Source organism: Microcebus murinus, chromosome 18, assembly GCF_040939455.1.
Source record: "Microcebus murinus isolate Inina chromosome 18, M.murinus_Inina_mat1.0, whole genome shotgun sequence".
NCBI classification, from domain to species: domain Eukaryota; kingdom Metazoa; phylum Chordata; class Mammalia; order Primates; family Cheirogaleidae; genus Microcebus; species Microcebus murinus.
This window is the reverse complement of record NC_134121.1, coordinates 15028645-15049018: the sequence shown is the minus strand read 5'-3', so window position 1 is coordinate 15049018 and position 20374 is coordinate 15028645. Positions and strand designations below refer to the sequence as shown.

The window sequence follows — 20374 nt, the reverse complement described above, 5'->3', positions numbered from 1 at the left end:
TGTTATGGGACATTTTTTATTGTCTTTATGCTATTTTCTCTCCTAAAAATCCTAATATTTTTAAGCCAAGAAAAGGTTTTTCTTTTTCTTTCATTCTTTTTTTTTTTTTTTTTTGGTTTTGTTTTGAGACAGTCTTGTGCCGTTGCCCCAGCTAGGGTGCAGTAGTGTGATCATAGCTCACTGCAACCTCAAACTCCTGGGCTCAAGCAATCCTCCTGCCTCTTCCCTCCTACCCTCCCGAGTAGCTGGGACTACAGACGTGCGCCACCACACCCAGCTAATTTTTCTATTTTTGTAGAGATGGGGGTCTCGCTCTTGCTCAGGCTGGTCTCAAACTCCTGAGCTAAAGTGATTCCCTGGCCTTGGCCTCCCAGAGTGCTAGGATTACAGGCGTGAGCCACTGTGTCCAGCCAAAAGGGGGATATATTTGAAAGATGCTGAGGTACATCATTCAGTCAAAGGATGTGCCGGGCAACTAGCCCGTAGAAGGAATCGAGCACAGCTGGATCTCCGGAATTTCTGGGACCAGGTCTGGAATGCTGAAGGCCCTTTCTTGCCTCTACTTGTCTTTGCGTATCAACTGCATTCTCTCTCACTCCACATAAAAGGCAAGGAATGAATATGGCTGCCTCATGCATCTAAATTTCTTATCTTGTGGTAGCAGAGAGAGACTGCCTTCCTGAGTTCCTGCTTGAGAAAATTCCTGGGAAGGACTTTCTATGGCCTGGCTTGGTGTCCTCCTCAAGACCAGTCAACTCTGGCCAGAGGGCAGGGTCTCTAAGTACCTGGTAGGTCCTATGGGGCCACATGACTGGAGAACAGTTCTCAGTAGGAGGGAAGGTGCTGGAAGATAAAGCACTCATTCCTTCATTCATTCTTTCGTTCATTTGTTCACTATTTATCAAGCATCTATTATGTGCCAGGCTGTGCACTATGTGCCTTGAATGTAGACCAGCAAAGTTTTAGCAGTCAGCTTGGGTTCCTGTGAGAGAGGCAGTCTAGAAATTAGTGACTACTATACCTCCCTGTCCTGGCTCGGCCAAACCCACTTCTGTTCACGAAAGGAAGAGCAGCTCTTTGTGTCGAAGGCAGAGGGGGCCCTCAGCAGGCCAGCCTGGGGATATCTCCACCGCGAGGGTGGAAGGCTAAGACTCAGCAGCCTGGCAGCCTGGCCGCTGGGGGCGGCTGCAGCTGTTCCGACGTGCTAGCCAAGAGCCAGTAGGTGAAGGGAGTGGCTTCCTGTTGAGCCGAGCTCTTTGGGTCGCGCCTGTATGTCAAGGCGTCCCCAGAAAAAAATTTGTCAGGCAGCCTGCTAAGGTTCTGTGGAATTTCCATTATAAAAGTACAAAACCCAGGCCTGCCTGCCTGACTCCGCCAACGGGGCAGGAAGCCTCAGCCTCCCAGGCATCCTCACTGTGGGCAAACCCGACCCAGAAAAGATGGTGTCTCAGCCCAGCTCCCAGCACTGGCGGGGGCCGGGTGGGGGTGGGTAAAGCCCCTCCTGGAGACTCCTGGGGGAAGGATTACTGATGTGCTGGCTCTGCAGGAGAATCCCGTGGGGTCCACTGGTCTGGGCGAGACCTCCACCCGCAGGTTACATCTCCAGCCAGGGGCTCCGCAGCAAGGTGCTCACCTGTAGACTGTGATCCGTGCCTGGGACCATGGAGGGATGAGGGTTTCTACTCGCTCTACCCCCCACCCCGAACTTCTTCATGCAGGTTGTTGGTCCAAATGTAGTTTTGCCCACTGCTGCATTTTTGCATGTGGTGGTGGTGGTGGGAGTGTGATGGATTCTTTATACATGATGTCCTGATGTGGTTTAAGTGAGGATTTACTAGCACTCTGGGAGGCCGAGGCAGGCGGATTGCTTGAGGTCAGGAGTTCGAAACCAGCCTGAGCAAGAGTGAGACCCCCGTCTCTACTATAAATAGAAACAAATTAATTGGCCAATTAATATATAGAGAAAAAATTAGCCGGGCAGGGTGGTGCAGGCCTGTAGTCCCAGCTACTCGGGAGGCTGAGGCAGGAGGATCGCTTGAGCCCAGGAGTTTGAGGTTGCTGTGAGCTAGGCTGACACCATGGCACTCACTCTAGCCTGGGCAACAAAGTGAGACTCTGTCTCAAAAAAAAGTGAAGATTTAGCCCATCATTTGGAGAATGAATGGAAATCACATCTGGGCAAGACTGTACTTAAACTAGAAGACCCTGGACTCTGTGTTAGAGTTTTTTTGAAGGGCCCCTGCCACAATCACTTTTGGAAGCAAGATTTCAAGTTTCAATCCTGCTGGGGAAGACATGGTGAATTTTCAGCTGTAGCAGTGAGCATGGGATCATGACGGGGTGTCCTGGGAAGTAATTACGTAGGAGGTGGGCTGGGTTGGTAGGGGATGGTAGGCACCGGACATGTGGCCAGTCATAGGGCCTGCCACACCCCACCACCCTTGGTAAATGGGACAGTCTCAGGCCAACCCCATGACCCTTCAGTGTTTGCACCCCCAGCCTTCATGGCATGGGGCAGGTAGCGATGGGAGCAAAGCACATTGGGTGCATCTGCAGAGAGAAGGCAAGAAGTCCATTTGGGGCAAACATCATGGTAAAATGAAGCAGAAATGACACAGTCAAAAGAGGACACACAAAGTAGAGAGAACAGGCATGCTGGCCGGTAGTGAGAGGGCAAAAGAGCAGCAGATACAGGAGAGGTGGGGGCAGCTGGTCCCCAGGACGGCCCTGGACATTGGTCCGGCATGTGCCAGTCCATATGGAAGATTCCAGGAGACCTCTCTTTCCTGAAGACAGATCTGAGTGGATCTGATTCCCCTGCCTGTAGCTTCCACAGCTCCTGTGTTCTAATCTTTTCCCAGTTCTGGTGTCACTGGCTGTTTATGGGTCTTCCTTATTAGATAACTCCTTGAGGCCCATCTTGTTCATCTCTGTAACCACAGCACCTGGCCTGTGAGGGGAACCTTGTTGGTGCTCATTAATGTTTGAATAAACATTTGTGTTTATCACAACTCTTGACCCAGTGGCTGTGGAATGAGTAGCAGCAAAGATTTGAGAGTCAATCCATGTACCAGCCACGTGCAAGGAGGTGAGCTGGGTCAAAGAGATCCTTTCTGGGGGTCTGGACTGGAAGACATGAGATGACAAGGCAGCTGGCAGTGGAAGCAGAGCCTTCAAGGACGTGTGGGAAATGGACAAGGAGCTACGTGGACACTCTGGTCTTTGGTGTTCTCACTAGTAACATGGAGATGATTACGTGGCACCTCACAGGTAAAGACAGGAGACCCCAAACTGATGCACATGTTTTGTGAAAAATGTGTAAAATGAACACAGGTGTACATGATCGATATAGTTGATTGATAAAGCTCATGAATTATTGCCAACTTACGTGTGTGACCTTGGACTTCACCTTAGAGTCCTCTTTCATGCATTCAGGACAATGATAATTGCTTTGCTGGATTGGTGTGAGGAAGTGAAGTGTAAGGCATAAAAAGTGCTTAGTCCAGCCCTTCCTACCCCATGAGTAACACCTGGGTAGCTTCCTAAAAATACAGATTCCAGTCTGAGCAACACCGTAAGACCCTGTCTACTCGGGAGGCAAAGGCAGGAGGATCACTTGAGCCCAGGAGTTTGAAGTTGCAGTGAGCTATGATCACGCCAATGCACTCTAGCCCACATGACAGAGCAAGACCCTGTCTCCAAAACAAAAAAACACCCGATTCCTAGCACTCCGTCTCCCTAAATCCGGATTCTTTGGGGATGGAGCCTAGGAATCTCCATTTTAAGTAAGGACTCAAAGTGATTGATTAGAGTGATTCAAGAAGACTTTGAGAAACACTGAAAGGGTCAATGGGGGGAGATGGTCAATGTGTTTTGGGCAGTGGGGTGTGGAAGATAGTATTGTCATATGTGGCCACAGGGTGGCAGCAGGGAGCAGCATGGAGAAACAAGTGTGCCAGGTGTACACACCTAGAGGGGCCGACAGGCAGATGTGGGGATCAGGTGGTGGAAGGAGGTGAGCCCTGTACTAAGTGTGGTGTCGTTTGCCAGGCGGAGTCTGCAGGCTAATCCCCTGTGGCCACCTGTCTTATTCCCAGGTCTTTATAGAGACTGCTTCTTGCCAAACTCTGCCAACGGGAACGGCATTACTGTGACTTGGCCGGGCTGCGGCTAGTGACAGTGTGTATTCCACATGGGTGAGTATGGGACGCAAGGGGTGTGTCACATCCCCAGATATGTTCATCAGGCAAAGCCCTTTCCACAGGCAACTTACTCAAAGGACACCAGTGCATGTTGAAAGCAGTGTCCCCATTCCCCGCTGCCGGGCTTGTGGTCCCAGGTGCTATTAAAGGCCTGCTTTTCTCATGAGGATCAAGTCTGTGGCTGGGGAGCTGGCTGAAGCCCAGGCAAAGGATGCTGGGATGGGGTGGGGGCAGGGGACAGGGAACTCAGGATAGGGCAGCTGCCCCTTGAAGCAGCCAAAATGTCCCCAGTTGCAGCGGAGGTGGGTAGAGGATTAGGTGACAGTCCCCTAACCCAGCCCGGAACTAACACCCTCCTCCCCCTCACACATGCACCCTGGCCTGCCCCTCCAAGCCTGCCAAAGCTCAGAATAACCCTGAGAACCAGACAGCAGGATGGCGGGGGTTCTGCCTGGTGCCCTGCTCCTCTTGGGGCTCCTTGGTACGGACAGGGGTCAGGGGAAGCGAGTAAACACACAGACAGTGACATAAGGGGACAAGGAGAGCAAAGACAGATCAAGGCGTAATCTGGGACAAGATATTTGGTCCCCAGGACAATATGGTTGGTTCAGGAGACAGACACAGAAAAATACACAGCCTCAGAGCCCGGTGCAGTCCCAGAGGAGGGGCGCTCCAGCCCCTTCAGCTCCAACGTCCCTTCCTTCTCGACCCTATCCCAGGCAGCGGCCAGGGGAAGAATGAGGAGCTGCGTCTTTATCACCATCTCTTCGACAACTATGACCCAGAAAGCAGGCCAGTGAGGGGGCCTGAGGACACTGTCACCATCACCCTGAAGGTCACCCTGACGAACCTCATCTCACTGGTAAGATCTCCCACCCTCACCCCAAGCCTAAAATCCCACTTCTGGCCCCAGTCACTGAGCTCTGTCCTCAAGCTTCCTTCCCGCAGTGAAATCCCACTTCAGTCATCCCAATCTCCCCTCTGCAGAATGAGAAAGAGGAGACTCTCACGACTAGCGTCTGGATTGGAATCGTGAGTCAAAGCTGGGGAACAGTGTGAGGTCCCGCCCAGGGGACCCCTTTCGCCCGGACCTCTCCGGGGTAGCATCAGGTGGGAGATGCAGGGCGACACCTCCTTCCACCCCCGCCCCTTAGGATTGGCAAGATTATCGCCTCAACTACAGCAGGGACGACTTTGGGGGCATAGATATCCTGCGGGTCCCTTCGGAGCTCGTATGGCTACCGCAGATCGTGCTGGAAAACAAGTGAGGACCAGGCTGGACGCCAGGCTGGAGGGAAGCGGCCCGGGGGGCTGGGCTGGACCTGGTTGGGGCAGCAGGTGCTTGGAGGAGGTGCGGGCCCGTGCAAAAGCTCGGTTTCCCCGAGCCCACAGTATCGACGGCCAGTTCGACGTGGCCTACTACGCCAACGCGCTGGTCTACGAGGGCGGCGCCGTGACCTGGCTGCCCCCGGCCATCTACCGCAGTACCTGCACCGTGGAGGTCACCTACTTCCCCTTCGACTGGCAGAACTGCTCGCTCATTTTCCGGTGGGAAGAGTTACCCAGAGGCCTGGACGGTTGTGGGAGGGACCCGGGGCGGGGGCGGGGCCAGATGGGAAAAGCGGCATCCCTGGGGCGGGGCTTCGCGCTGGAGGCGGGGCTTCGCGCTGGAGGCGGAGCCAGGCCTGGGAACGGGTTCCAGGCAGGGGTGGAAAGAGGCGTGCAGGCTGCGCCTGGGTAAAGGCGTGACGCCTCATTACCCGGCAAGGTCCACGCTTCCAGGGCTGGGCTTGAGGCTGGGGCCCAGGTCCGAGCTTCTGGGGTGGGGCCCGGGCCCCGGCTCCGCAGCTCTCAGACGTACAATGCCAAAGAGGTGGAGTTCACCTTTGCCGTGGACGACAATGGAGAGCCCATCAACAAGATCGACATCGACACTGCAGCCTTTACTGGTGAAGCCCCCTGCTGCTCCTAAAAACCCGCTTTTAGATGGGGTCCAGAGAGGGGAATTTCAGAGTGGGATTGCTCCAGACCAACGATACGGGGATTGACTTTGGCAACCGGGCTTTTTTAGCTTGCCCCTTTCCTGAAATCATTCTCGACTGTCACTCTAGTCCTCCCTTCTCGCTCGAGGTCTTTCCATACCCTCACCAGGAATGCCCTTTTCTGCCCCCGCCCCTCCACATTGAGGGCCCGTGGCCCAGGCAGGCCACCCTGGCCCAGACTGCCGCAGCCCAGAGCTACAGGTGTGCGCGGTCGGGTGTGCGGCCAGAAAGCGGCGCAGGGCGCCACCTCCGGGGCGGGCTGACCGCGCTTCCCCCTTCCCTCCCGCAGAGAACGGCGAGTGGGCCATTGACTTCTGCCCCGGCGTGATCCGCCACCACGACCGTAGCTCTGCGGACATCCCCGGGGAAACCGACGTCATCTACTCGCTCATCATCCGCCGGAAGCCTCTCTTCTACATCATTAACATCATCGTGCCCTGCGTGCTCATCTCGGGCCTCGTGCTGCTCGCCTACTTCCTGCCGGCGCAGGGTGAGGGGCCGCCCCAACCCCAAGCCGGGCTCGTTCCCGGAGGCGGGCCCGCTCTCACTGGGCGCTCCCTCCAGCCGGCGGCCAGAAGTGCACTGTCTCCATCAACGTCCTGCTCGCCCAGACCGTCTTCTTGTTCCTGATAGCCCAGAAAATCCCAGAGACGTCCCTGAGCGTGCCGCTGCTGGGCAGGTGAGGGCGCTGTGGGTCCCGGCTGCCACGCGCGGGGGCGTGGCCAGTGTGGAGGGCGGGGCCAAAGGGGTTGCCCGCGGAGGGGCGCCGCCGAAACCAAACGACTCTAGGAACAGCTCGGGCTGTCTCGTCCCCTCCTGGGCTTTATTTGGACGCGGGGTGGGACTGGGAGGGTGATGGGTCTTCCGGTCCCCCGTCCTCTGCGCTGTTGCTGGACGCCACCTCGAGGTCTCCCGAGTTTTTCTGTTGGCGGGCGGTCCGGCTCAGCCCCTCCCAGCCTCGCTGCCTCTGGCCCCCGCAACAAACCCCCCATCCTGAGCTCACCTGTTCCCCGGGGATTCCGAGGCCCAGCTGCCGTCGCCACTGCTGCAGGAATGAGGCAGACCCCTGCAGGCCCCGTCCACACAGGCACAGCCTCGCCCCCTGGACGAGGAGCCGGGCGCTGGCGCCCGCCGAAGCCCCAGCGTGCAGAGCCCCCTGCCCGGCGGCCTGGGCTACCCGGGCCAGCGCTCTACCCGGATCCCCGGCGTCTGGGGCTGGGCCCGGGCTGCCGTCGTCGCCGTCCAGTCGCCGCGCCTTCTGCTGCAGCCACAGGGCTGAGATCTGCATTGGGGGTACAGGGGTTAGTGGAAGTTCGGAGGTTCCTGCTCCCCCTGCCCTAGCCCCCCTCCTGGTCTCCTTCTCTGCCCGTCCCACCTCTAATAAGGTGGCGCCAAAGCTCACGATGCTGGCCGCGGCTTCTCTTAGCACCAGCCCCAAGGTGGGCTTCGGGGCAGGCAACTTCCCCGACTCCTTCGGCTGCCGGGGCTCCAGGGCCCTCAGCTCTCCGAACCTCTGCTCCAGATACTCATGGGCTGCGGCCACGGAGAGTTCCAGGGAAGACAGGAGCGGGGGCTGGAGAGCCACCTGGAGGAGGAGCGGGGGCAGTGGAGCCATCAGGTCACAGGGCAGGGGGCACGGCGCAGGGAGGAGGAGGAGCGCTGGAGACCTACCCAGAGGGTCTCGCGGGGCCGCCCTTGCGCGGGGCCGTTGGCGGAGTCTCACCTCGGTGGAGCTGTGGAAGTGGTAGACCCACAGCAGGGTGTCCAGGGAGCTGGGGGTCCCCTTCATGGCCGCCACGGGTGGTAGGACGGGCAGGAGGGCCAGGGGGCGCGTCTGGCCTCGCCAAGGGTCAGCAGATGGGGGCGACCCCAGCCCTGGCGGAGGTGTGTCTGTGAGCTCAGACGACGGGTGGCGCCCTCTGTGGCGGGCGGAGTGGGGAGCTGTGACGTCACGCTCTCGGGGCTACGCAGGTACCTTATCTTCGTCATGGTGGTTGCCACGCTCATTGTCATGAATTGCGTCATCGTGCTCAACGTGTCTCTGCGGACGCCCACCACGCACGCCATGTCCTCGCGGCTGCGCCACGTAAGCGCGGGGCGGGGCGGCCCTGGGGGTGGGGGCGGGGCTTCGAGCTAATCCCCGCCCCGACCCCAGGTTTTCTTGGAGCTGCTGCCCCGGGTCCTGGGCTCCGGGTCGCCCCCAGAGGAACCCCGGGCCGCCTCGCCCCCAAGGCGGGCGTCATCAGTGGGTTTATTGCTCCGCGCGGAGGAGCTGATACTGAAAAAGCCGCGGAGCGAACTCGTGTTTGAGGGGCAGAGACACCGCCACGGGACCAGGGCCGGTGAGCACAGTGGATGCAATGGGCCAACAGGGGCAGCTGCAGCGGGGGAGGCTCCTACTGACCCATCCTCGGTGTTGCCCCTGCCAGCTGCCCTCTGCCAGAGCCTGGGCGCCGCTGCCCCAGAGATCCGCTGCTGTGTGGATGCCGTGAACTTCGTGGCCGAGAGCATGCGAGACCAGGAGGCCGCCGGCGAGGTGGGCACTGCAGAGGCCCCCACGCTCCTGGGCCTGCTGCTGGCTCTTGCAGCTGCCCTTTTATGGACTCAGTTTGTGCTATCCCTTCCCCAGGAGGTGTCCAACTGGGTGCGCATGGGGAAGGCCCTTGACAACATCTGCTTCTGGGCCGCCCTGGTGCTCTTCAGCGTGGGCTCCAGCCTCATCTTCCTTGGGGGCTACTTCAACCAAGTGCCGGATCTCCCCTACCCACCCTGTATCCAACCTGAGCCCGCACCTTCAATTTCTCCACCCATTTCCAGTAGGAAATAGACTCTGAAAAAAGCTGCTGCCACCACCGTATTATGATCCTTTCCCACTGCTGATAAATTTGTATGTTGTGAACTTCCCAAGAGCAATGGTGTGTGCTCATGTGCATACGTCTGGCCCTAGGCCAGAGGTAAACAGTGGCCCTAGGCCCAGGGGTCAACAGGAGAGGGCAGATGGTGCAGGTGGGCTCTTGGGTAACAATCCTAGAAAGCAAGGATTGCCCTCCTCAGACACAGCCCTGCCCCCAGGTGACTCTGGAGCCCGTCGGCTTCTAAGCTACTTTGTCCATTAGATAGCCAGAGAGGACAGACCTCTTTGCAGGGCTTGCACACAGGGAGGCTGGAGCCAAGAAGCCCTGTCGTCCTCTGGCTTGGCCCTGCTGGAGTGAGTGGGGACCAAATACCCTTGATGCAGGTGGTCTTCAGGCCCAGAGTTTAGGGCTGAGGATGCCCTGGCCCTCCTGAAGTCATTTCTTATAGGTTTTCTTGGTCCAGCACTGCCCACCCCACTCCACCCCCATAAGACTCACTCACTGCAGATCCCACCCTGCCCTGCCCCTTTCCTCCCACTCTGCAGGTTCTCTCTGGCTAGTATCCAGGATTGTAAGAGAAAATAATACAATAGGGTCTGAAAGGGTAGGAGCTGGTTGAATTGTCTTTATTAACAAACGGGATATCCAAGGCCACTACATTGAGGAGGGGTGAGGGAGGGAGGAAAAGGGCTACTTGCTGCTCACACTATATACAGATGCAAGCAAGAGGGGGTGGAGGACGAGAGCATCCTGCTTCCTCACTCCACCAGGGAAGGGCAGAGGCAAAGAGGAGGGGAGGGGCTTGGGAAGGGGGGAATGTTTTGGCTGGCGGGGTCCCCCCTCCATTCCCTGGGGTTTGGGGGGAGGGGAATCATTAAAGTGCTTTCAGAAAATGAAGAAATGGTCCCTGCCCCTGGAGTGGCTGGTGACCCCCCAAAGACCTAGGGCCCAGTGACCCCCCCCAGGGTCTGGTACATTCAAGGGGGGAGCCGGCTCCCCTGACGTGCAAATAAAGGGGTCCAGGGCCCTGCCCAGTCAGCAGCAGTGGGGTAGGGGGTCCAAGCCCCCAGCACTCTCCTCCTCTTAAGTGGAGAAAAGGGGGGAGGGGCTAGGCCCACTCGATTCCTGGTAAGGGAAAGCTGTGTCCCTCCCCAGAAGTTGGGGACAGGCACAGTTTTGGGGAGAGAACATGTTGGGGGGAGAGGATGGTCACGTGATCACAAAAGCATTGGGGGTCAGAGGTCACGTTCCCAGCAGGCTCCAGTGAATCAAACCAGTAAAAGCAAAAGCCCAGGGAGGGGAAAGAGGGGCGGCCCGGGAAGTTGGCTGTGGGGGGAGAGCTGGGTCCAGTGTGGGACAGCCCCAGCCCAGGGCCCCGTCACCAGTTCATGATGCAGTTACGGTTCAGAGTCATGAAGTAAACTTGGCTGCTGCCCCCAGAGCGGACCGAGGCAAAAAACACCTGGGTAGGGTGTGAGAAGAAGTCAGTGAGGGTTGGGCTCTCAATTAACCGGGCAAGGGAAACTGGGACAGAGGGAGTAGGGGATAGAGAGAGAGAAACTGTAGAATGACCCTCAGAGTGCCTGCCTCATCCCTGTGAAAGGCTGAAATGTTGGGGAAGAGAGGACACACTACCACACCCCTGGGGTGAAGGCATCTGCAGAGTTCTCAGGAACTGAAGGCAGGGAAGGGCAGAGGGGTGACTGCACACTGCACCCCCTTTCAGGAAGATACCACCACCACGCCCTCGCCCCAACCCTGCCCCGGGGCCTCGGGTCATAGGAGCCAGCACAGCACAGGGGCCCTTTCAAAAGGGAAAGAGCCTCCCACCTTGTCATTCCGCTCACACAGGAACTTGAGTCTCTGGGCTCGTTTGTGCATGAAGACCCCGTCCAGGTGGCCTGTCTCCACAGAGCGGATCTCAATGGCTTTCTCACCCCAGCCCATTATCTGGTTGGAGCAGATGTAGGCTGTGGGGAGAAGCAGTTGAGGGCTGAGGGGCTGCAGCCCAGCCCCTCTCCCAGGATGCGCTCCTGGGCCACCTCAGGGGCACGTGGGTCCGTGGCGGCACATCACTCACCCACAGAGGTGGGCATCTCTCCCCACTGCAGCACCACGTCTTTGATGATCCGCCCGTACGTGTTGACGTAGACGCCCTCGTCCTCGTAGCACAGCAGCATCTCCATGCCGTCGGTGTTGGGGAGGAAGATGATGGCATGGGGCGTGATCTGGCTCTGGATCTGGGCAGGAGAAGGTGGGCTGGAGTCCCCTCATCTGGTGCCGAGACTGGGGGGCCCCACCCTCCCTGCAGCCCTGCCCAGCTCACATGCACAGGGATGTAGATGTCATAGCTGTTCCCCGAGTCAACGTCCACTGCGTGAAAGCCAGCACTGGAGCCGTAGATGACCTTGAGCCGCTGCCCCTCCTCTACCGTCAGGTCGACCAGCAGAGGGCGGTGAGGGAGGTCAGCAAAGGACTGCAGAGGAGAGAAGGGCTCAGCGGGGACAGGGAGAGGAGCTGAACCTTGGGGCAGGGCTGGCAGGCTGAGGCTGGGATTACCTTGAAGGCCATGAATTTGTGGTAGGGTTTGGGGGCCCAGGCGTAGACTTCCACGGAGTTCTTCAGGGCAATGACCAGGAACTTAATACGCTCATATTTCACTGGGGACAGGAGAGAAGGAGGATGCAAAAGCTGCCCTTCTCGGGCTGCCAGCCCCTCCTGATGGTCATCACCACACTGCCCCATCCCAGGCCCCAAGTCTCTGGCTTCAAGGCTTTCTTAGCTATTCGGCCCAGGACTGCTTTCTCCTCTCATGAACCAGCAAGCCCTGGCCACCCTTTTGTGGCGTCCTCACCGACTCGGTAGTGCCCGCAGCCCTCCATGTCCCCCACGGTGGTCCAGCCCTGCTTCTTCTCCACTTCCGGGTCATTGTGCAGAATCTTGTTCCGAAGCCATGACAGGTAATACACCCGCAGTTTGTTTCTTTTCCCTGAGGGACAGACAGACAGACAGACACACACACACACACTCTCATCTTCATCAGAGGCCCAGCTGTTGCCTTCTGGCCATCCTGTCCGCATACCACAGGGGTGAGACAGTGTGGCCCCCCACTGCCCAGCTCCTGGACCAAGGCTGCCCTCCTCCCAGGGGGAGATGGTGACACAATGCCAAGGAGCCGAGCCCCTCCCTGCCCCGCACGCTCCGTTCGTGTACCTGAGATGGTGATGAGCAGGTTGAGCCCCTCCAGCACATCCATCTGCTGGAAGCGTCGTCGCCCAATGAGTCCGTACACCTTGCCCTGCCCGCTCCGGTCCAGCAGCATCAGCCCGTTCTCCGTGCCCACCAGCAGGTTGACCCCTGCAACAGGAGCCCTTTGGCAGGTCAGAGGCCAAGCCAGGCCTTCACCTGACCAGGAGGGTGGGCGTGCGCCAGACCCCTCTCACTGTCCCAGCCCCAGCTTACCCCAAAGGGCTGCACAGAGGATCTCGGAATTGAATCGCTTCTTGTACTTGCGAATCTCAGGGGTTTCACTGTGGGCCCGGGTGTTGGTGGGGTTCACATTGACCACAGAGCCCTTCCGCACGTCGTACTGTAGCTGATCGAGCCGAGTACCCTCTCCACCCACTAGGGCTGCCAGGAGGAAGAGGAGGAGGGAGGATAGGCTGCAGCCCTCTTACCCGTGTCTCTCTTTACCCCCATCCCCCTCCATCTGGCCTTCGATCTGAGTAGTCTCAGAACACTCAGAAGAGAGGGGAAAGACAGAGAACAGAGGAGGTGCAAGGAAGATACAACAGAGCACTGGACTCCAAGTCAAAGGTCTGGCTCAAGACCTAGTTCTGTCAGTTATTAGTCTTGAATCTTTGCCCAGGTCCCTTGGCCTCTCTGAGCATTTTTCCACTTTTGCCGAGGGATCTCACAAGCCCTTCCTCGCCTCTGTGCCAGGGCAGGTGCTAAGGCCCACAGGAGAGGGGCTGTGCCTGCACTTTGTAAAGCTATGTCCTCAGAGGAACACGTGCTCCCCCTCCAGGCTGCCTCTGGATCCCAGCCCCACAGCACATCTGTCCTCCCAGCCTCACCTGTGATGGGGATGGTGTCCCCACTGCCTCCAGGCTGGTAGATCCCTAGATCCACAAACATCGTGAACGAGCTCTTGACTGGGGCCTTTACTAGCCCACGGGACTGGTACTGTAGGGAGGGCAGCAGTCAGGCAAATCAACGTGACCCCAGCCCGTGGCCCTGCCCTGCTCTTGTCCCCAGGCCCCAGCTCCCCCACTGGAACCCATGGCCGTGCAGCTCAAGGTGCTCTGCCCCCCCCCACAGGGGCCCAGCACCCCGATCCCCTGCACACTGCTGGCTCTTCTCCCCCCATGGATCTGCCTCCAGCCCACTCACATCGCCGCCTCCATCCTTTGAGGGTGGGCTTTGACCTTTGTTGTTCTCGGTGGGCGAGTGGCTGGGCTGGACCACGTCAGGCAGGTTTGGGTAACCATTGCTGTCAGCGTGCAGCAGGCTCCGCTCCTCTTCAGGGGTCTACAGGACAAAGGGCAGGCTCAGCGCTCGGGCTGAGGAGGGCACACCGCAGGCACGGGGCAGGGGAGGGGAGGCCCACTCACACGCTGGACCACCATGGTGCCGCCCCCATATGGGGGCTGGGTCCCGGGGATCTCCTCGACGTCGTGGACCACCATGGTGCTAACGCTGTCTGTGTCGCCATCGCTGCTGTGGGAGAGAGGAAGGTGAGGGCCCTCCAGGTCCTGCCCGCCACACGAGTGCCACAGGAGGCAGATGACAGCCAGAGACTAAGGCTTCAGCCTCTATTCAAAACGTGACCTGCTCAGCCCTCACCGAGCAGCCCCGCCCTGCTCCACTGTGAGGTGTGGCCTGCATGGGGCGCAGGCCGGGTTGGCACGGGGCAGACAGGCACCTGAAAAGGTGTGCTCCACAACAGGACGGCGGGAGACAGGACACCAGCACCCTCACCCCATTCTCTGGAGAATGGGAGCTACTTTCTTCCAGACTTGCCCACGGCCCCGTCCCCCCTCCTCTGCCCACATCCTTCCTCTCACTAGGCCCCGAGCAGGAGGGCCCCGTCCCCAGGACGCTGCCATACCGGCCCCCAGGGGTGTCTCTGCTCCCCTCTGATGGCTCGCCATCGCCTTCCTCCTCCTCCTCTTCACTGCTCTCCACTTCCTCACTGGACGACGAGTAGTCCATGGCCTTCTTGGGAGGCCGGGGGGCCTCATCCAGGGTCCGCTCTTTCAGCAACACGAAATCCTGCAGGGAAGGAGATGCGTGAGGGAGGGCAGAAGGCGGGCTCAGGTGGGGGCGGTACGAAGGAGAGGAAACCAGGCAGGGTAGCAGGAGAGGGCTCCCACCAGCAGGCCCCACCTCACTAACCTCACCGATCGCTCGCTTATAGCTCTGGCAGGGGCCGCGGGGCAAGAAAGGCAGCCGGAGAGGCAGGAGAGAGGTTGGAAAGGTTAGTGGTGTGAGCAGTGCCAGCCCTGCCAGCCCCACAGTCCTTCTCAGCAGATTAGTGGGGGCCCTGCCCCTGCCTCCCAGGGGCTCTGGAAGCTCCAAGTCCTGCCCCTAAGCCCTGAACCAGCATAAGGCAGGGCCACGCCTGCCACAAGGGGACTCACTGCGGGCCGGCCTGGCCGTGAGCGGTGGTCATCAGGCTTGGCTTTGTTCCCAGGGGACAGCACTGGGGAGCTGTCCAGTTTGGAGGAGGCTGGACAAAGTAGGGAGGGAGAAGGGAGGTCACTGATACCTGGACAGGGGATGGTCTCAAGCCCACACCTGAGTTGACCTTCCCTTGATCCTGAACCCCAAGCTCAGTGCCATGTTCCATGCCCTCCCAGCTCCTCCCTGGCCCTGCACCTGCAGGGTGCAAGTCCTGGTCCAAAGCCACCAAAGGCAGGGTCCATCCTGATCAAGACCACAGCCAGGCACAGAGTGGGCTGCCCCAGCCCTGGCTCACGTACCTCCCACACGGTTTCGCTCCAGCGAGCCAGCCTGGGGGAGGTGCCCGTGAGAGGCCGGGAGGACACTGTCCGAGCGCTCCCAGCCAGGGTCACTCCTCCTGAGGTCGGGGTTACTGTGGGGGGGCAAAGCCAAGGTTAGGGGACAGGTGCTCCCCTCCCAGGGGCATCACGCTGCACTGCAGAAGGAGCCATCACCAGGGAAGCAGGTGGCAGAAGTGAGAGGTGGGCCTGAGTGGGGAACACCCCATTACCTAGAGGCGTTGGGCGGGCCAGGGGGCTGAGCAGGGGGCCCTGGAGGCTTGGGGGTGCCCCGCTCTGCCCGCCTTTGCAGATAGATTTGCCAGGCGGAGTTGCTGCGAGGTCTGTGGAGCGAGCACAGGGACGCGGGGGGGGGGGCACGGGGGGCTGCGGTGATTGGGTTGGGGCTTGCCCACCGCTAAGTGAGTAACCTGGTACAGTACCCCATACCCCGCCAGACTCCCTAGGCTGCCCCCGGACCCCACCCAGGCGTTACCTTGCCCGGACAGCCTGGGCTGGCCGGGACCCTCCGGCCCCACTGGTGTTAAGGGCAGTGGCGATAGATGAGGTCCTCTGAGGTACCTGAGGGGAGGAGGAAAGAGAGAGGTCAGCGTGCCATGTGTCAGCACTGTGCCGGGCACTCCCTGCACCTCTAGAGGTATAATCCCCCATATTTATGGATGAGCAAATTGAGGTTCAGAGAAGTTAATGAACACGTCACGGGTCATGAAGCTGGGAAATGGCAGAGCTGGGACCCTAACCCAGAGAGCCTGCCCCGTAGCGCTCCTGACACGCCCTGGGCCTTCTTCCATCCCTCACTGCCCGTGGGAATCCGGGCACCCCCATCCACTGCTGGGCACCCCTGCAGGGCAGGCACTATGCAGACACCTTAGCTTTTTCCTCCCTTCCCAATCTGAACGCTGTCTCCACCTTCCCTGCCCCTCCACTCTCCTTCCTTGTCCTCCTGTTACTACCGTGTTTCCATGAAAATAAGACAGGGTCTTATATTTATTTTTCCTCAAGAAGACACCCCTAGGGATTATTTTCAGGGGATGTGGTATTTTTTTTTAAGTACGGTACAACAATCTACATTATTCAAATAGAGTTAAGTTGTCTTTTTTTGGAACATCATCATAACTCTCCAAACCCCGAATTCCATCCTGAATTTCTTGTGACTCTATTTCCTTTAGAACCATTGGCCCCAATCTTTCATGTCGAGGAATAGAGCTCTCATGGGGCAGATGAGAAGGGCTGCTCGTCTTCTTTACTGCTCCGAAATGAGATGCACGGGTTGCACAGATACGCTGCGTAGCCACGCCCATCACTAGGTCTTATTTTCGGGGTAGGGCTTATACTGCGCAAATGCTTAGAAATCCTGCTAGGGCTTATTTTATGGGTAGGTCTTATTTTCGAGGAAACACGGTATTAATATTTCTCCATTTTTTCCTGGTCCCTCAGGGCTGTTCTTACCTTGGGTGGGGCCTCACTGTCTGGCCGGACCCAGGCTGGGGGGTTCGGGCTGGGACCAGGCCCTTCAGAGGTGGGGTCTGAATTCTGGCGGATGACAGCTCCCCGGGCACTGGGCGTGGCAGTGGGTGTGGGGATGGCAGGATCAGGGTCGTGGGAGGCTGGGAAGGCAGCCAGGTTTCGGGTGGGCTGGTCCTGCAGGGACTGGGATCGGGGTACAGGTGCTGCATATGGCTTCAGTGGGACCCGGTGTGCTACCAGGCTCTGCAGGGAGAGACCAGGGAGGGTGGGCTGCCCGCTCCATGGCACATCCCCACCTGCAAGTCGGGGTCTGGGCTGGGAGGGAGAATTACTTGCCCCTTCCTCCATCCAAGGACAAGGGATTCCTAGAGCCCAAGAACAGGTAGGACGAAAGAACAAACACATGCAGCAGCAAGCAGGTGACTATCTCTGCCCACGTATCCTGTGGTCCCCAGTCCTGGCTAAGAACTGAGTGAATGTGCGTGTGTGTACGTGGACGCACACAAGTACCTGTGCTTTGAGTGAAGCTCCCTATGCCTATGAGTTAAGACGGGAATGGGGAGACACTCACCTTGTGCGGTCCCTCCTGGGGCTCCACGGGCCTCTGCATAGGAGGAGTTTGGGAAAGAGGTCCTGGGGGGCCAGGGGAGGCTTGGGGGATGGAGGGCTCAGGCCCTGCGCTGCTTGGCTTGGTCTTGGCCAAGGGAGAGTTCTGCTGCTTGTTCATCCTCGTTCTCTCTTCTACCTGTGATGCAAAGGGATGCCAAGCAGGCCAGTTCTTGCCTCCCTGTTGTCAGAATTTAGGTCCCCGCCTGCCCCAACCACACCAGCCCTGCAGCCTGTGCCGTGTGCTGCTTTCGCCTTCTCGGGGCCTGATACTGTGGAACAACAGCTTCTTGCAACTCGCCGGGACTCGGGCAGTGGATTGGGAAGACGGAGTGTTGGCAAAGGAGGCAGTGAGTACCTCTCGGGCCCAGGCTGGCTTGTCGGCGGGATTAATGCCCCGACCGTAATGATACAGGGGCTTCCTATCCCCGGGCAGGATCTGCTGCTGCTGCTGTTTCTGAAGCTGCTGCTGCTGCTGCTGCTGCTGCAGGGACTTGAGGTAGGCATGCTCCTGCTGCAGCTGCCTCTGCAGACGTTCTGACTGCCGCTGCTCCTCCAGCTGCTTCCGCTTGTATTCCTGGGCCCAAGGGTAGGGAGAGAGGGTTCAGCAGGGTGTGGCCCTGGGAGTCAGAGCAGGCATGCCCTTTCTTTTCTCCAACTGCCTAGAGAGATGTCTTCCCTTGATGGGCTTGGGTGAATCCCTTCCCTTGACGTGTTCCCATCCCATTCCAGCAAAGCAGCTCTGGAAAGCATCTTCCCAGAGGATGGCGAGGGACCCCGTTACCAGCAGCAGGGCCTGTTCCTGGAGCAGCTGTTGCTGAAGGATCTCGAGCTGTCGCTGCTCCTCCTCTAGCCTGTGACGAATATATTCCTGGGGGACGGGGGTGGGTGGGGGGCAGAGGGCAGGGAGAGAGGAAGAGGCGGAGGAGGGGGGCAGCAGCAGCGAGTTGGAGTTGGAAGAGGGTAGGGGAGCAGGGGAGAGTAAGAGAGGGGGTGGGATGAACCCCAAGGGGGCAATGCGGCCCATGGGGAAGCCCAGGAGGAAGGAGGGTGGGGCCGTGAGGGAAGGGCAGAGACGGAATGAGGCACAGAGACAGGAGGGCGGGAGCCAGGGTAGGGGTTGAAGGGTGGGAGAAAACAGAGAGAAAGAGTGAAGCTAGAAAAGATAGGAGGAATCTGGGAGTGGGGAGAGAAGGGGAGGGCACTGGGCAGCAGGGGAGGCAGGCAGCAGGAGCGGGCGGGCGGTGGCAGCGTGGCCGGAGTGCTGAGTGTGCGGTGCGGGGCTGTGCCGGGTACCTGCTCGCGCTCCGCCTGCCGCCGCTCCTCCTCCCGCCGCAGGGCCTGCATGTCCTCCAGCCGCCGCTGCTGCTCCTTCTCCTGCAGCTTCCGCTGCTCCCGCTCGCGCCGCTGTTGCTGTGGGGAGAGGCAGGTGGGCTTAGTGACTGTCCCAGGCGCTGAGACTGCACAGCCCCGGAGGGGGGCCTCCGTGGGCAGTGAGGGCAGCTCTCCTTGCTCCCTAGGGAGGGTGGCGAGAGAGGACGGCTTCAACTTGGTTTCTGCAAATACACCCACCCCAACAAGAGAGCCCACAGGCAGCTGGGGACGAGAGAGGTTGCCAGGTGACTGCTGCCCTTGGAGTGGGCTGAATGAGACAACACCTTCCCCTACTCACACTCCCACAGACCACAAAACCAAGGGTCAACAACAAACCCACCAACACTTGTGGCCCCAAATCCACCTCTGCTTAAGTCCGAATAGAGTGGGCTGTAGTGATAGTCTTTGGCCACAAGAGGGCACCAGACACCTGCCTGCTGCACAGCCTTTGGATTTAAGGAAACTTAAAAAAGACATCGTGGCCCCTTCCTTGTCAGCCATCGGTGCCCAGGGTGCACTTTATTTTCACCATATTTCTGACCAAAGAGTCTGCCCTCTAACAACAACAACAAGCCCTGCGGGGGCCTTACATTTGAAGGAACTTGCACCTATTTCTGTGAAGTTGCTGGTGGCAGGCCTTCTCCAGGAAATGCCTAGTTAGACATGACTATTACTCTGCTGTCTGAACACTGTATTTATTTTTTTAAAAAAGCTCACACAAGGCTCTTCTGAAGTAGGCTCTCTTGCAAATTATTCTTTGTTCAACAAAGATAGGGGCCTACTTTGGGGAGCAGCAGATGGACAGTGTGGATGCTGGGGTCTAGTGCCTTATTATTCAGACAAATTTTTTGTTAAGTCCAGCTCATGAACTTTCAAAATCATGTAATTGTTTCAATAAAAATACCATAATTTAAAGCCATTTAATAAAAACAATCAATACCTATCCTTCCCTACCATGCCCTCCTACAAAATAAACTTTAAATATATATATCTGTATACATATATATATTTTTAACTGGTGATATTTAAAAAAGAAAAACACACTTATTTAAAATAAGATTCTGAATTAATTGAAATGACTTTCTTCCACCCACCTCTAATTAGTCCAAACTGACAAGACTGTACTTTACCAAAATCTGAGCCAAAATCACCAAAAGTAAAAGCAGGGTGTTTAAAAGGATCTTTCTCGCATGCAGGCCAGACAGCTGCTTGATGGAGCCAGACGCACAGGTGCACTGAAGCGTCTGCGCACAGATTCCCCGGCTACGGGGACCACAGGCAAGGGAGCTGGAGCAATGCGAGTGGAGGTTTATACGCAGAAACCAAGACAGGGACAGTCTTGTGATGGGGAATGGAAATGCCTCTGCTCTCAAGGGATGCTGATGGCACAACCACGCACACAGCTGGGTGGCCAACCAGGGCCTGGGGAACCGACCCCCGGATAACAGAGGCCTTTCCATAAAAGCCTGAAAGACAGCTCGCTCCCTGTCTCCCCGGGGCCCTGATGGGACCAGCGATGGGCCAGGTCAGCAGGAAGCTGCGCCAGCCCTGGGCCCAGGCCCTTCCAGGACAGCCCCACCTCCTCCACACGCCGCCGCTCCTCCTTCTGCTCCTCTATGCGTCGCTGCCGCTGGTGCAGCAGGTGTTTGATGTGTGCCTCAGGGTCTCGCTGCTGCTGCTGCTGCAGTTGCTGCTGCTGCTGCTTTAAAGCCTCTGAGTTGCTCTTATTCTCCTGCTGCAGCCGGAGAAACTCCCGGCGCAGAGTTGACTCCCCCGGCACGTTCATGATGGAGCTGGGTCAGAGT

At 58.3% G+C, this 20374-nt stretch overlaps 3 protein-coding genes across 13 annotated transcripts in view; 1 reads left to right on the top strand and 2 right to left on the bottom strand.

Annotated features, from left to right (window-relative positions):
- The first annotated feature begins 2374 nt into the window (after window positions 1–2374).
- Window positions 2375–9153, top strand: CHRNE (cholinergic receptor nicotinic epsilon subunit). The gene is made up of 12 exons (XM_075994199.1): window positions 2375–3603; window positions 4753–5064; window positions 5190–5234; window positions 5357–5466; window positions 5595–5750; window positions 6051–6151; window positions 6534–6734; window positions 6809–6923; window positions 8216–8330; window positions 8400–8586; window positions 8674–8780; window positions 8874–9153. The coding sequence occupies exons 2-12, from the start codon at window positions 4801–4803 to the stop codon at window positions 9069–9071; spliced, it is 1599 nt and encodes a 532-aa protein (XP_075850314.1). The 5' UTR covers window positions 2375–3603; window positions 4753–4800; the 3' UTR covers window positions 9072–9153.
- Window positions 7044–8198, bottom strand: C18H17orf107 (chromosome 18 C17orf107 homolog). Its single transcript, XM_075994197.1, has 4 exons — window positions 7968–8198; window positions 7620–7829; window positions 7248–7526; window positions 7044–7166 (listed from the first exon to the last, which is right to left on the bottom strand). Exons 1-4 carry the CDS (start codon window positions 8031–8033, stop codon window positions 7068–7070), a joined length of 654 nt encoding a protein of 217 aa, XP_075850312.1. The 5' UTR covers window positions 8034–8198; the 3' UTR covers window positions 7044–7067.
- Window positions 9154–9704: 551 nt separating the features above from the next.
- Window positions 9705–20374, bottom strand: part of MINK1 (misshapen like kinase 1) — a 56980-nt gene continuing 46310 nt past the window's right edge. Inside the window, exons 12-34 of one of the 11 annotated variants that reach the window (XM_012779393.2) lie at window positions 20149–20362; window positions 18492–18608; window positions 17980–18066; window positions 17554–17772; window positions 17161–17334; window positions 16572–16832; window positions 15598–15683; window positions 15335–15445; window positions 15084–15196; window positions 14742–14830; window positions 14497–14520; window positions 14210–14373; window positions 13713–13818; window positions 13492–13629; window positions 13176–13284; window positions 12562–12729; window positions 12313–12456; window positions 11954–12088; window positions 11659–11759; window positions 11426–11575; window positions 11180–11339; window positions 10930–11069; window positions 9705–10561 (exon numbers count right to left, since the gene is read on the bottom strand). In XM_012779393.2, coding sequence (XP_012634847.2) covers window positions 10478–10561; window positions 10930–11069; window positions 11180–11339; window positions 11426–11575; window positions 11659–11759; window positions 11954–12088; window positions 12313–12456; window positions 12562–12729; window positions 13176–13284; window positions 13492–13629; window positions 13713–13818; window positions 14210–14373; window positions 14497–14520; window positions 14742–14830; window positions 15084–15196; window positions 15335–15445; window positions 15598–15683; window positions 16572–16832; window positions 17161–17334; window positions 17554–17772; window positions 17980–18066; window positions 18492–18608; window positions 20149–20362 — 3094 coding nt within the window. In that variant the 3' untranslated portion in view covers window positions 9705–10477. The remainder of the gene's footprint in view (window positions 10562–10929; window positions 11070–11179; window positions 11340–11425; window positions 11576–11658; window positions 11760–11953; window positions 12089–12312; window positions 12457–12561; window positions 12730–13175; window positions 13285–13491; window positions 13630–13712; window positions 13819–14209; window positions 14374–14496; window positions 14521–14741; window positions 14831–15083; window positions 15197–15334; window positions 15446–15597; window positions 15684–16571; window positions 16833–17160; window positions 17335–17553; window positions 17773–17979; window positions 18067–18491; window positions 18609–20148; window positions 20363–20374) is intronic. The other 10 variants (XM_012779394.2, XM_012779398.2, XM_012779395.2 and 7 more) reach the window with 10 other exon arrangements.